The following is a 13118-nucleotide window of genomic DNA, read 5'->3' as shown; positions in this document are numbered from 1 at the left end:
TTTGCTAAATTGCTACAGGTCAAACACATGGTGATGAGGTGCAATTATTTGAATTGGTTTTCACTCTTCATTATAACCAATTGCTTATAATTTTCAGGTTTTCATAATTGCTTATAAGCAATTACAAACCTGTTGACCTGTATTTATCTTGGTTTTCATAATTGATTATAAGCAATTGCAATTGCTTATAATCAAGAGTGCTTTAAACCTGAAATTGATTAAATAGGTTTTCACTCTTGATTATATATGTTTAATCAAGAAATTATGCACTGGAGAAATTGAACCAATTCAAAAAGGTAAATGATTAGATTAAACATTTCATTGGGGAATTTCATCGAACACGTTTAAGGCAATGTAAGACTCCAAATGAAAAGGCTGCAATTCGTAAATGAAAATGCCACAATTCCCAAATGAAAAGAAAATTTATGAAAAGGAATTTCAAATCAAGGTTTTCATCGAACAGGAAATAGATAGATAGACAGATATATATATATATATATATACACAGATATACATACAGACAGTCGGGGCTTCACAGATAGATATATATACAGAGAGGGAAAGAGAGAGTAAAATTTACACAGATATACCTGTTATATATACGCAGATAAATTATAACATTCAGTTTCGTTTAAATTTACCTCTTAATCTCGTCTTTCTTCTCGTCGGATGAGAGGGAAAGAGAGACAGACAGATTAGGGAACAAGCTGTCAGTGTCGGAGTGAAGGGGAGGAGTAGTCGGCGACATCGGAGTGGGAGTCAGGCGTCAGAGTGGGAGGTCAGTAGCTTTTACCGTTGGAGCGAAGACATATAGGTGTTTGAGGGGGGAGGGGGGAAAATTTCAAAATGAAATGTGAACCTGTGTGTTTGGGTCTATTAACAGATACATAGATTTTTCAGTCACGTGACAATCATCGAGTACCACCTCACTAGGGGTCGAAAAAAGTGGAAGTGGAAAGCATTTTTGTAAATTAAATAATAATATGACAAAAATACCAGCATCATTCATGTAATAAATATGTATAGCAATTATGTGAGAATAATATATAATTTTTTTTTCTCCAAAGGAGGGAATAGGCTGTCTCATGTCGACAATTGAAAGTGGATTAGAAATGTCACATGAGTGTGCGAAAGATACCACCACCCCTTCACACGTAAGAGCTTTTGGAAGTAGTGCAAGTAGGCCAAATGGGCCCGGTCTTTGGGGTTTTCAGTTAAAAAAAAAAAAAAAAAAAAAAAAAGGTTAGCCAAATTGGATTAAGCTCGCTTAAACCCAAACCCAAATTCAAACCCGAGTAATGCTTTCACAATAAACTTAACTCAGGTTAGGTTTGAGTTTCCCACAAAAGATTAGGCTAGAATTTTGAGCATATATTGGGTTAAGTGATGAAGTTCTTCTGATGATGGATTTCAAGGAGAAAAAGAAAAAAGAAAAAAAAGTGTCATATAACTTGTGACATTAATCCAATAACCAACAAAACTCTTCTGCCACGAAACTGAGAAAAAAGGGGGAGAAAAAGGGTAATCCGACTGGAGTTTTTTTTTTTTTTTTTAAAGATTTGAATCTGACTGCAGTTTGAACCTGTATATATTGTAATTGAATTTAATCCAACAGTCATAGCAAGAGAAGATGAGCACCAATGGTTGCAGTGAGAGGAGAGTATGTTGTTTCTTACACATAAAATTTAATATATTTATATGTATCCCTCGAGTTGCTCGGGTTGCCCAAAACCTCTATCCAAATCCAACTTGAATTTTGGCATGCCCAAGTTTAAGATTTTATGGGCTAAGCTTTGAGTTGCTCAGATTAGATCTATCCGCGTTGAACTCCTCAATGTCATCGGCACTTCCCTGTCCACTTCACACTCCCCCGCTAATTAGCTTAAAAATAAAAAAATAAAAAAAAGGGAAAAAAGTCCGGACATTTTCATATCACAAAAATAAGCAGCATATACCTTTTTTTTGGTCGGCAAAATAAATGTGTTTGGTTTGAGTTTTTTGAATTAAGTTTTTTATTTTTTGTGTTTTTTTTTGTTTTTAGTGAATATTTTTAAAATTTTAACCATTTTTCTTTTACTTTTTAGATGTACTTTATTTAGATGTATCTAAAACGTAAAAAATTTGTGAAAAAATATTTTAACTACATAAAAATACAAAAAATATACTAATTCTCGTATTTTCTTTTTTTTTTTGTTATATTTTTGGTATTTAGTGAATTTTTATAAGATTTTTTTCACTAAAGTTATAATTTTTGTATATTTATATTAGGTGTATCTAAAAATTAAAAAAAAAAATTTGTTAAAATATTTAAAAAAATCAATAAAAACAAAAAAAAATACGAAAAAATAAGAAAGTACAATTTTCTGAAAAGTGTTTTTGGAAAACTAAAAAGAAGCAAGCTGAATCACTTTGTTTGGTTCTGGTTTTCAGAAAACAATTTTCAAAAAATTCTACTTTTTTATGTTTTGTATTTTAATATTTTCATTGAATTTTTTCCCATATTTTAAGAATTTTTTTTTAAAAAACATTTAAACACACCTAACATAAATACACTTAAAAAGTATAATATTTATGAAAAAATATTTAAAAAATACAATAAATACCAAAAAATACAAAAAAAAAATTGAAAATTCAGTACTTTTTTTTGTATTTTTATGTATTTATTAATTTTTTAAAATATTTTTCACAAATATTCTACTATTTAAATACATCCAATCCAAGTAAGATGCATCGACAAAAAGTTAAAAAATTGTTTAAAATATATTTTTTAAAAAAATTCACTAAAAACAAAAAAAATACGAAAAACAAAAAACTTAATTTTCAGAAAACTAAAACCAAATATTGTTCTACAATTTATTAATATCAATACCATCTTTCCTTTTCCTTCTTTTTTTTTTTTTTTTTAAGAAAAATATTTGAGACACTTAATTTATCACCCTTAAAAATCATCCCTAATAATGTGTCGAACCAGTGTCAAACTTTGATTTGTCAAATATTCTATCATGTGGAATCTAATCTCAATGTCACGTCATTAGAAATCATTTAAAGGTAATAAATTAACAGACGTAACATTGCTGTTTTTTTTATTTATTTTTGTGGTCAGATCAGCATAATTGGACCATCACCAGTACCATTTAAGAAAGGTTTGTTTCGATAAATGTCCGTATTGATTAGTAGCTCCAAATATATCAGTCCAAGCTTTCATTTACATTAAATTAATACAAGATATGAGTGAATGAACTTCTTAACATCCAGACATTTGTATTGTTGCATAAATATTATTCCAGTCATTTCTGGTTAAACATATAATATTCCACAAACATCCGCATGATATTCTTGTCGATAAAAAGTTTTCCATAGGATTGCTTACCTGCAAGCAGAAACTTCACCAACATCAATTTCAAGTTATGCAAATGATTTTACTGTTGAATCATCAAAACAGTCCTACAATGTTAAATTGCTGTTAAAATACTCATAAAAATTAGAGAAAAATTAAAATTAAAATTGCCATCACAAACCAAAAGACAAAATCAAAGAAGCTACTTACAGGTGATGAATGTTTGAGCTCTCTTTTTCTTCTTGGTAAACATCTCATATATAGGTACTATAGTTTGTCCTCAGATCAAATCTGTCTATCACTTTAGATTAGTCCACATAAATCATGGTTCATTGGTTGTTGTCTTCCATAAACTATGAAACAACCTTGCGAAAACAATAAAATCAAATCAAGCGTGGCTGCATCGCTTTCTGTCATAATTGTTTTGCTTTAATATTGCAAGATGCTAATGGGGAACACTAGGCTTCGTTTGGGCACTACATATTTTAGTCAAAAAATCACTATAAATTGTCAAATTACTCCCTCTACTTTCTGCACATATTTTCGTAACTCTCTCTAGTTTTCTGCACTATTTTCGTAAAAAGTCAAAAAGTTACTAAAATAACATATTCCCAAACGAGGCATAAGTTTCTTCCATGCCGACAACTCCATCTTGGTGGGCTCCTCTATGGAAAAACACTTTTCATATCAATTAGCAGAAGCTTCATGACTATCTCTGCAGAAGAATATTGAAGAAAGAACTATATACTCAATGCGTTAAAAATATAATGTATATGTGATGAATGAATATGCTTGGTCAAATTTAGCAAAATTTTATCGCCTTGAATCACAGGTCACACAAATCATAATAGATGTAGATGCAGAGATACAATTGTCTTCCCCTTAGCAAACAGAATTTTGCAGAGTTCACGTGCAGTGTACAGCTTTCATAATTTCAACTTTATATCAGCTTAACAATGATATCAACAATCACTCTCAAACAATCACATAATTACAAGATATTACCAAAAAAAAAAATATTGCCTAGTAGTTGTTAATTGAAGTTTTATCCTCAAAATAGTATAACAGCCCATGATAATTCTGGAAATATTGGAAAATTATAAACTGCTTGAAAAAAGCAAGACAAGTGTTAAATTTAAAAAGCTAAAGTTGGTTTCTGACATCAATACTTGCAATGACCCACTCCATTTTTACACATCACTTTAAGCAATATCATTTAGAGGTGGTTACAGTGACGCTGGTGAGACAGATAAGGATTTTCAATGATAATCTCACCCAAAGCTTGACCTACCAAAACCTTCAAAGCTTTTTATTTTTCAGTTCCCTTTGGTCATGTTTGATTCAAAAGATTAATAGTGAAGTATTAATAATCCTATTAAATTAGTGTAGGATTCACTATCCAATTGGATTAATATCCATTGGATTAATAATCCCACCCCTACCCCATTACTAATAATCCTACAAATTTGTTGGATTAATTATCCATTGGATTAATAATCCTAAACCAAAATGTTAAAACAAACATGAGATAATTGGGCCCACGGATTAATAATCCTAATCCCATGCTCTAATCCACCCAATCAAACATACCCTTGGTGACCCGGACCAATAAAATATCTTTGCACCCAACAGGATTCGACAAAAAATATTTTGTAATCCTACACGTCATGATGGGCTTTCTCTTCACCAAATACCTCGTAAAATAATTCATGATACATCACGTGTTCTATCACTTTTGCATGAAGAAAATAAAGGTGCATATAGATCTTATAATGCTCATATATCTGCTCGCTCATCATGTGTATCCTTCAGCAGTTGAATAGATCTGTTGCACCCTGATGCACAAACTCATCATGTGTATAACTACATGGCAGACCCTAGTAGCAGGGAATTCCTACTTGAGTGATGTTTCTTACACAATTCCTTGTTCCCAAGTTAGAAACTCACTCTCAACTAAGACATAAGACAGAACCTCTCAAATGTACAAATCTCACAGAAACAAAAGAAAAATAACTCAAACTTATTCTAATAGTTGCTATTTACATAAAATTTATTTATACTTTGTAGTAGTTGATATTAATCTCTAATATTTAATCATATTTTAACAAATATATTATAACTCTTAATTTTATTTTATTTTTTTGGATGGGGGAACAAATATATTATAACTAAGCAGGAAAAAAATGTTAGAATATATTTATATATTTAATATATAAAATATATTAAATTTGTACACCTGTCTTGATGAATGGCCAACTGCACATGCATCCATGTTTTGTGCAGCCAACGTCAAGCATGCACGTACACAAAGGCAGAGATGTTCACCAACTTGTGGGTCTTAAACCCACTGCTCAATTTGCCCACATGATTTGATCTTGACAGAAATGGCCAACCAAAATCTTGTATCTTTCTTTATGTATTTCTCTGCTTACCTTTATCTCAGACCCTTCTGGCAACCGCTGGTTTCTATTCATCAACAATTATGATGAAACGGTCCTACTTTCTTTCCTACTTTCACCAGTCCCAAATCTCTCCTTTTTAAATTCCCTTTCCCCAACCTATCTCCATCCGTGTCTCCTTTGACAATCAAAGCAATCCATCATCAAGCCCTCTAAAAGAAAGTTTGAGATGAAGGTGAGTCCAAACTCTTCAAAATTTAGAATGAACATAATGAACTATTTTTAACTTCATCATTTTCCTTTCAATGTTGCAGTTACTAAACTGGATGCACCGTAAACTAAGGCAAAATAGCGACGAGCCATTCAAAGAATTCACAACTGGTACTCCCACTGTCCTCTGTGTGTGTGTGTGTGTGTGTGTGTTTTCAATGTCATCCTTCTCTCAAAAACATAGCCTGATGAATTTCTAAGAACACTTTTAAGGACTACAATCTAATGTAGCAAGTTTTTTCTAGCTCAAAAGGAAGTCCATAAAGTTCCCACCTCTGCAAAAATGGTCCTAAAAGATGGATACCAACCTGTGATATGGCCACTGTGTGATATGGCCACTGTATGATAACATTATTGATATGTCATTACACAACTTTACCACCCTCCTTACAAAAAAGTCCATATATTATGGAGCACTGCAGCCACTTGATTGATTCCTATCCCAATTTAATGCAAAGAAGAACGATAGTAAACACCAGCTGTAAGTCTGGTTGACTTCTTTCGATGTCTGGTTTCAGGGAACTCATGTGGCTGTTTCTCAACACAGCCATCGCTTTACGAACAACAATGCTATTACGGCCAGAAATCTGCTAGTGAACTCAAAATCAAGAGAGTGGAAGGGGTTTATGAAGAAGACTCGTCTATTATGATCAATGCGCCTTTTGACGGCTTTCTCACGATTGGAACCTTTGGATCAGAACCAATCATGACAGTGCCCTCAACACCAACATTTCCCACGCCTTTCGATAAGATAACTGCGAAAGAAACAGAGGTAACAGAGAATGAATTGAAACTTATTAATGATGAGCTAGAGAAGTTCCTTGAGGCCGAAGCAAAAGAGGAGGGTGATGAGTTATCAGGGAGAAGCAGCTATGTTAGCATAGTTACAATCTGTGGAAAGCAAATTGAAGGTGTGGACACCGAAGAGTATGGAGATACTGTGGTGTGTCCACTCCGGGGATACCTTTTTGGCTCGTCAATTGAACTGCCTGAAACAAGCATACAGGTAAAGAAAGAAAGGACATCACTGGAGCAGCTCATCAAGACTAATAACATAGTATATGACCATTCTACAAATATATGTGAGGAAGTGAAGAACCATGCCAAGGGAACATATGCCATGCGTTTAGTCAGGAAGATTCTAAAAAAGCTCCATTCTTCTCCAAGAAGCTCTGCAACTTCTGCTGGTGGTGGTGCAGCAGCTGATTCTGTTGCAACCAAGAGGAAAATCCCCAAGGTTGGTCACCCCAAAACTAGGTATTCTATGAATGACTCATCAAATAGTGGTCTCATAAGTGTGGTCGTTTATATCTTTGAAAAAATATCATCATTATGCGATGACTAACAGTCTAATTAAGTTGAAATGTTAAATATAACGCTCTTGAACGCAGAACAATGACTGCAGGACTATCGAAATCATTGAACGAATCAGATGGTATAGGCTGTCTGATTCTGTTGCTCTTGACCAAAAGAAACTCTATATTGGGGGTTTTATGGTGGTTGCCCACTTTGTGCAATCACTAAAGATGTCCCATTTTGGATGGTCCTATCAAGGTGGACTGTAAGTCTGTAATAAAGTTTTAAAAGGCATTATTAAGGCTCACCTTGAGAAAAGGTTAACGTTTTAGCCCCCAAGACTTGCACATCACAATTTGAGATGTGTGCCTTGTACCCCTTAGGGATGGCAATGGATAACCTACCCTGTGGGTATCCATGGAGACCCAACCCAAATACATGGGTTTTCCCCTCTTTTTCTTATCCATTGGGTAGGGTAGGTGATATTCTTTAAATACCCACAGGGGATGGGTTGGGGATGGGTACCCACTAATTTCCCCATATGTTTTTTTTTTTTTTTTTTTTTTTTTTTTTTAAGATTCACAACTAAAACTAAATATACATTCAATCTTTTTTCTTTTTTTTATTTATTTATTTTTTCAGGTTCACAACCATTTTTTTTTTTTTTTAAGATTCACAACTAAAACTAAATATACATTCAATCTTTTTTTTTTATTATTTATTTATTTTTTCAGGTTCACAACCATTTTTTTTTTTTTTTAAGATTCACAACTAAAACTAAATATACATTCAATCTTTTTTCTTTTTTTTATTTATTTATTTTTTCAGGTTCACAACCATTTTTTTTTTTTTTTTTTAGATCCACAACCAAAGCTAAATATACCTCTAATCTTTTTTTATTTTATTTTTAAGGTTCACAACCATTTTTTTTTTAATTTTTAAGATTCACAACAAAATTCGTGGGGGACTAAAGGAAAAAGATGGAGGATGGATTGGGTGTGGTAATGCATAGATATCTTAAAATGAGTGGTTCAGATTTGTTAAAGGTATAATTAGATTTTGGATAAATTAAAATGAATTGTTCAAATTTGCTAAGAGAAAGATGGTTTAATGTCTAAATTGTCTGTGGCTAACAATTCCTTGTTTATGCCTTAATGCAATTTAATATGAGTCTTATAACACTTTCTTCAAACAAACTTTTTGATTTTCTCAAAATTATATATTTGATTATTATAAAACAAACTTTTTAATTAATTAATTAATGTGCATTTGATTTTGTTGTTGAACCAAATAAAATAAAATAAGATTGAATGTATATTTAGCTTTTGTTGTGAATCTTAAAAAAATAAAAAATAAAATAAAAAAATAAGTTGTTAACATTAAATATATTAAAAAAGAAAGAAAAAAGATTGAAGGTATATTTAGCTAAAACCTTTATAAAAAAAAGACAAAAGAAAAACAAGAAGGTTGTTAACATTAAATATATTAAAAAAGAAAGAAAAAAGATTGAAGGTATATTTAACTTTTGTTGTGAACCTTAAATAAAAAAAAAAAAAAATTGTTAACATTAAATATATTAAAAAAGAAAGAAAAAAGATTGAAGGTATATTTAACTTTTGTTGTGAACCTTAAAAAAATAAATAAATAAATAATAAATAAATAAATAAATAAATAAAAAATGTTAACATTAAATATATTAAAAAAGAAAGAAAAAAGATTGAAGGTATATTTAGCTAAAACCTTTATAAAAAAAAGGCAAAAGAAAAACAAGAAGGTTGTTAACATTAAATATATTAAAAAAGAAAGAAAAAAGATTGAAGGTATATTTAGGTAAAACCTTTATAAAAAAAAGACAAAAGAAAAACAAGAAGGTTGTTAACATTAAATATATTAAAAAAGAAAGAAAAAAGATTGAAGGTATATTTAACTTTTGTTGTGAACCTTAAATAAAAAAAAAAAAAAAAATTGTTAACATTAAATATATTAAAAAAGAAAGAAAAAAGATTGAAGGTATATTTAACTTTTGTTGTGAACCTTAAAAAAATAAATAAATAAATAATAAATAAATAAATAAATAAATAAAAAATGTTAACATTAAATATATTAAAAAAGAAAGAAAAAAGATTGAAGGTATATTTAACTTTTGTTGTGAACCTTAAAAAATAAAAAAATAAAAAAATAAAAAAATAAAAAAAAAAATTGTTAACATTAAATATATTTAAAAAGAAAGAAAAAAGATTGAAGGTATATTTAGTTTTTGTTGTGAACCTTAAAAAAAAAAAAAAAAAAAAAAAAAAAAAAAAAAAAAAAAGTGGTTGTTAACATTAAATATAAAAAATAAAAATGGGGATTAAAGTGGGTTGGGGAAAATCCATACCCATTAAAAAATGGGGAGGGTGGTACCCATGGGGAATGGGGAATGGGGAATGGGGAAAATTTATTATAGGGGAATGGGGATGGGGAATTAATATCCACCCCATTGCCCCCCATTGCCATTCCAAGTACCCCTTTGTGCCTACACACATGAGGATTACTCATTTGGAGAGCTTGTCTTAAGCTATTATTAAACTTAGGCCTTGTTTGGCATTTGGCTAATATAGACAAGAAAAAATCACTATAAGTTATCACATCACTCTCTCTATTTTTCTGTACATCTTTTCGTAAAAAATCAATTAAAATAACTATTTCCAAAACGAGCCCTTAGTCAAATACATGATTTGAATATCAGCAATGCTAGGTATCATGAAAAATCTTTCATGAAAATAATCATGAAAACTTTTTGACCCTTAGATTACACACTAATCAAGGTAATCCAAGGATCATAAATCTTTCATGATCATTTTTATGAAAAAATTTTCATGATCCCTAACTTTTCTCTTTGAATATAAAAAAGAACCTCTTTTATCAAGTAAATGACTGACTAAGAAAAATCAGAAAGTCAAGGCTTTAAGTAAGAACTCAATAACAGAAAGCTTAGAATGTCAATTTTGCCTTCGTTGAGGGCAAGCTTTCTTCTTTGTAGTGAAATATTTGACGCCTTGAGTAAAAAAATATTTATGCCTATTTAAAAACAATTAAAAAAAATTATTTATTAACAATGAATAAAAATTCAAAATTTAAAATGTTAATGTCTTGAGGCTTACGCCTTGCCTCACGAGGAATAAAACACATCATGATACACATTGACTTTTCAAAACTTTGGACCATAATAAGCATGATATGAGAATTGTCAAGGTAAGCAAACATATAAGAGTCCTGTATACAAAATCTCATGATAAAGATACTTGATGAGAATCCAAGCAACCAACCAAAAGAGCTTTTGTCAATGACATGTCAGCAGTTTTTAACAGATGGCCCGCCTAGACAATAGTTTTATAAAATACCACCGCCATATATAACTATTTTATGGAGGTTGGAAAGCTCAGAATTCAATACAACTTAACATTATTACTCTCTGAGTTTTTTAGTTTTCTAATGTGTGACATGCAGGTTCTAAAAATGTTCCACAAAAAAGTCCATCCTGAAAGATCGACAACAGGGGAAGAGTTCACTAAGTCACATAAATGTGAGATCATGAAAAATTCCACTGATGCTGGCTATAATAAGGGAGGCCCGGCCCTCCAGAACAAAGACAACAATGGGTCTCCTCTAAGAACTATGTTAAAGAAGGAAATCACCAACTCGAACCTAACCTATAAGAGGCTCAGCAGCAATGGTCTGACGCAGAAGAGGGAGCACTGGATCAAAACAGATGCAGACTGTAAGTATATATGCACCACCTTTACTATATACTTAGTAAACCATTCCAGTTCCCAGAAATCAAGAGCGTCTTAAAGGCATAGTTCTAAAAACCGGCCGATACGCTAGGTATCAGCCGATACGCTACGTATCGGCTGATACATATCGGAGAAATAGGGCACCGCGACGGATACAAGCTGGTATACCGCTGAGATTGAAAATCGCAAGTGTATCGGCCGAGTCCCGGTACGTATCGGTCTGTAACCATTACACAAGCCGCGACGGGTCAATACTCACCGGTTCAGACCAGTACGGGAAAGAAAAAGCTTAAAAACCTATGAAATGATTTTTAAAATTTCACCGCTGCGACACCCGATTGCCGATACGTACCGATCGATACTACTGATACCGATAATCGGTACCGTTACGTTACCCGATACCGCGATTTAGAACCATGCTTAAAGGATTGTAATTCATAGTTGTGACTATCTAAATAATTAAGTTAGGTGCAGCGCAGCTCCTACATTTAACTATATCCATGTGTATATGTAATAATAATTCAATATATGCAGTCACTGTAACTTGCACGGGGAATCAGAACATAGTTTGCTAAATTCCTGACCCTTTTGTATTGTTTGCATTGTAGACTTGGTGTTAGAGCTGTAGAGCAGCGGAAGCTGAAAGAAGTGGCAATTAGCTGTCATCCTTTCCGAGTAAGAAGTGTTAATGTGGTGTTTGATAAGATATTGTATGCAGTTGACTACTTAGCTAGTTTTGAGTGATGGTGACCTCAAGTAAAAAGAGAAGAATAAAAGAGGCATCCCTCTCACCTCACTCAGTGTGATATCAATATTGTGGTTTTCAGGATTAAGTTGCAGTGCTTGTCCTAATTAGTATCAATATTTCAATTGATGAAAATTTCATTTGAACTATTAAGAATCATCTTGTTGTTGCTGTCAAATGAACCAGTATTCCATTAGACACATATATCATTATAGGGTTTACTAAATTTCCATATAACAAGGTCATGCCCAGGAATACAAGCTAGAGTGGCTATGGGAGCACTAAACAACTGTTTATAAGAAGAATTCATATAATGTAGTCCAATGCATCTCCAGAGCAGTACTACACATACCAACTAAGCAGTAGTTTGTTTGGATTTTATTCATTGGTTGTGATGTGTTTCGCTGTATGTCTAAGTGATAAATACCTGTGTCTCCCAACATCTCACGTTATTATAAGTGTTCGTACTTCTTAGCATGTAAAATACGCACAAAACAAAGTAGACTAACAGTTTTGGCCCAGTGGCATTTGGGCTTGTGTAGTGAAAAATTAACAAGGGGTCTACATCCTAGACAAAAATTTAGATTTTTGTATCTATTAAGTAATATTAGCCCCAAAAGAATTCATAATCTTCAAGTATAAGGGACCTTGACAAATGTGACTGATCTTGTGCAGCCACTGAACAACTAAATGAATCTTTTTTTCTTTTTCTTTTTTTTTTGGTGGATAAGTTGAACAACCAAATGAATGTGAACCAGCTATTACGAAATTGATTGTAGTGATGCTTTTCAAAACAGGCTAAAAGCCTACCTATTGATGCCAAATGACTAAACATTCCTATGGATGGTTAGCCACCCATCTATTAAAGATATTTCAGCCTTTTTGCTTAAGTAGTTATTAATGGTACACTCCAATCCACAAATCATAAGAGTGTTACATGGTTATTTCCACATGTAAGAGGAATGAAACGCGCATGGAGTAAACTACAAGTAGGTAAAGTAGAATTTGTTTCTTCTTCTTTTTTTTTTTTTTTTTTTGTTTCTTTTCTTTTGTTTGTTTGTTTGTTTGTTTTTTTTTTTTTTTTATAATGAAATAAGCAAAAGAAAGAGTCCATCTCAACTCCAACTAAGGAACCCATAGCGAGTGTAAGTACATATTCAATATAAATGAACACATCAATTTCTCCGAAGATTCTACATATACAAGCTGTGCGGGGGATAAATATTTGATAACGCCCGTACTCCTTGTGTCCAAGCTCCGCTTCTATCCGATTAACCTGCAAACACAGCGGCGGT

The 13118-nt window shown here is 32.0% G+C and overlaps 1 protein-coding gene and 1 long non-coding RNA gene across 2 annotated transcripts in view; one reads left to right on the top strand and one right to left on the bottom strand.

Moving 5' to 3' along the window:
* Window positions 1-3144: 3144 nt before the first annotated feature.
* LOC114260011 (uncharacterized) overlaps window positions 3145-13118 on the bottom strand; it is a 47749-nt gene continuing 37775 nt past the window's right edge. The window contains exons 5-6 of the long non-coding RNA XR_014328494.1: window positions 3548-4052; window positions 3145-3370 (exon numbers count right to left, since the gene is read on the bottom strand). This is a non-coding gene — a long non-coding RNA (uncharacterized LOC114260011). The remainder of the gene's footprint in view (window positions 3371-3547; window positions 4053-13118) is intronic.
* Window positions 5718-11982, top strand: LOC114260009 (protein LAZY 1). The gene is made up of 5 exons (XM_028200041.2): window positions 5718-5971; window positions 6051-6117; window positions 6525-7243; window positions 10792-11062; window positions 11687-11982. The coding sequence occupies exons 1-5, from the start codon at window positions 5966-5968 to the stop codon at window positions 11704-11706; spliced, it is 1083 nt and encodes a 360-aa protein (XP_028055842.2). The 5' UTR covers window positions 5718-5965; the 3' UTR covers window positions 11707-11982.

The sequence above is a fragment of the Camellia sinensis genome, chromosome 4 (assembly GCF_055761805.1).
Source record: "Camellia sinensis isolate YWXY chromosome 4, ASM5576180v1, whole genome shotgun sequence".
In the NCBI taxonomy this organism is placed as follows: domain Eukaryota; kingdom Viridiplantae; phylum Streptophyta; class Magnoliopsida; order Ericales; family Theaceae; genus Camellia; species Camellia sinensis.
The sequence above is the reverse complement of the archived record's forward strand: the minus strand, read 5'-3'. Positions and strand labels throughout refer to the sequence as shown.

What these genes read in the sequence shown, in the direction of transcription:
- LOC114260009 (XM_028200041.2), top strand. An exon ending in CCAAGAGGAAAATCCCCAAG is followed by an intron (nt 7,244 to 10,791) that starts GTTGGTCACCCC and finishes TGTGACATGCAG; the next exon opens with GTTCTAAAAATGTTCCACAA. An exon ending in GATCAAAACAGATGCAGACT is followed by an intron (nt 11,063 to 11,686) that starts GTAAGTATATAT and finishes TTTGCATTGTAG; the next exon opens with ACTTGGTGTTAGAGCTGTAG.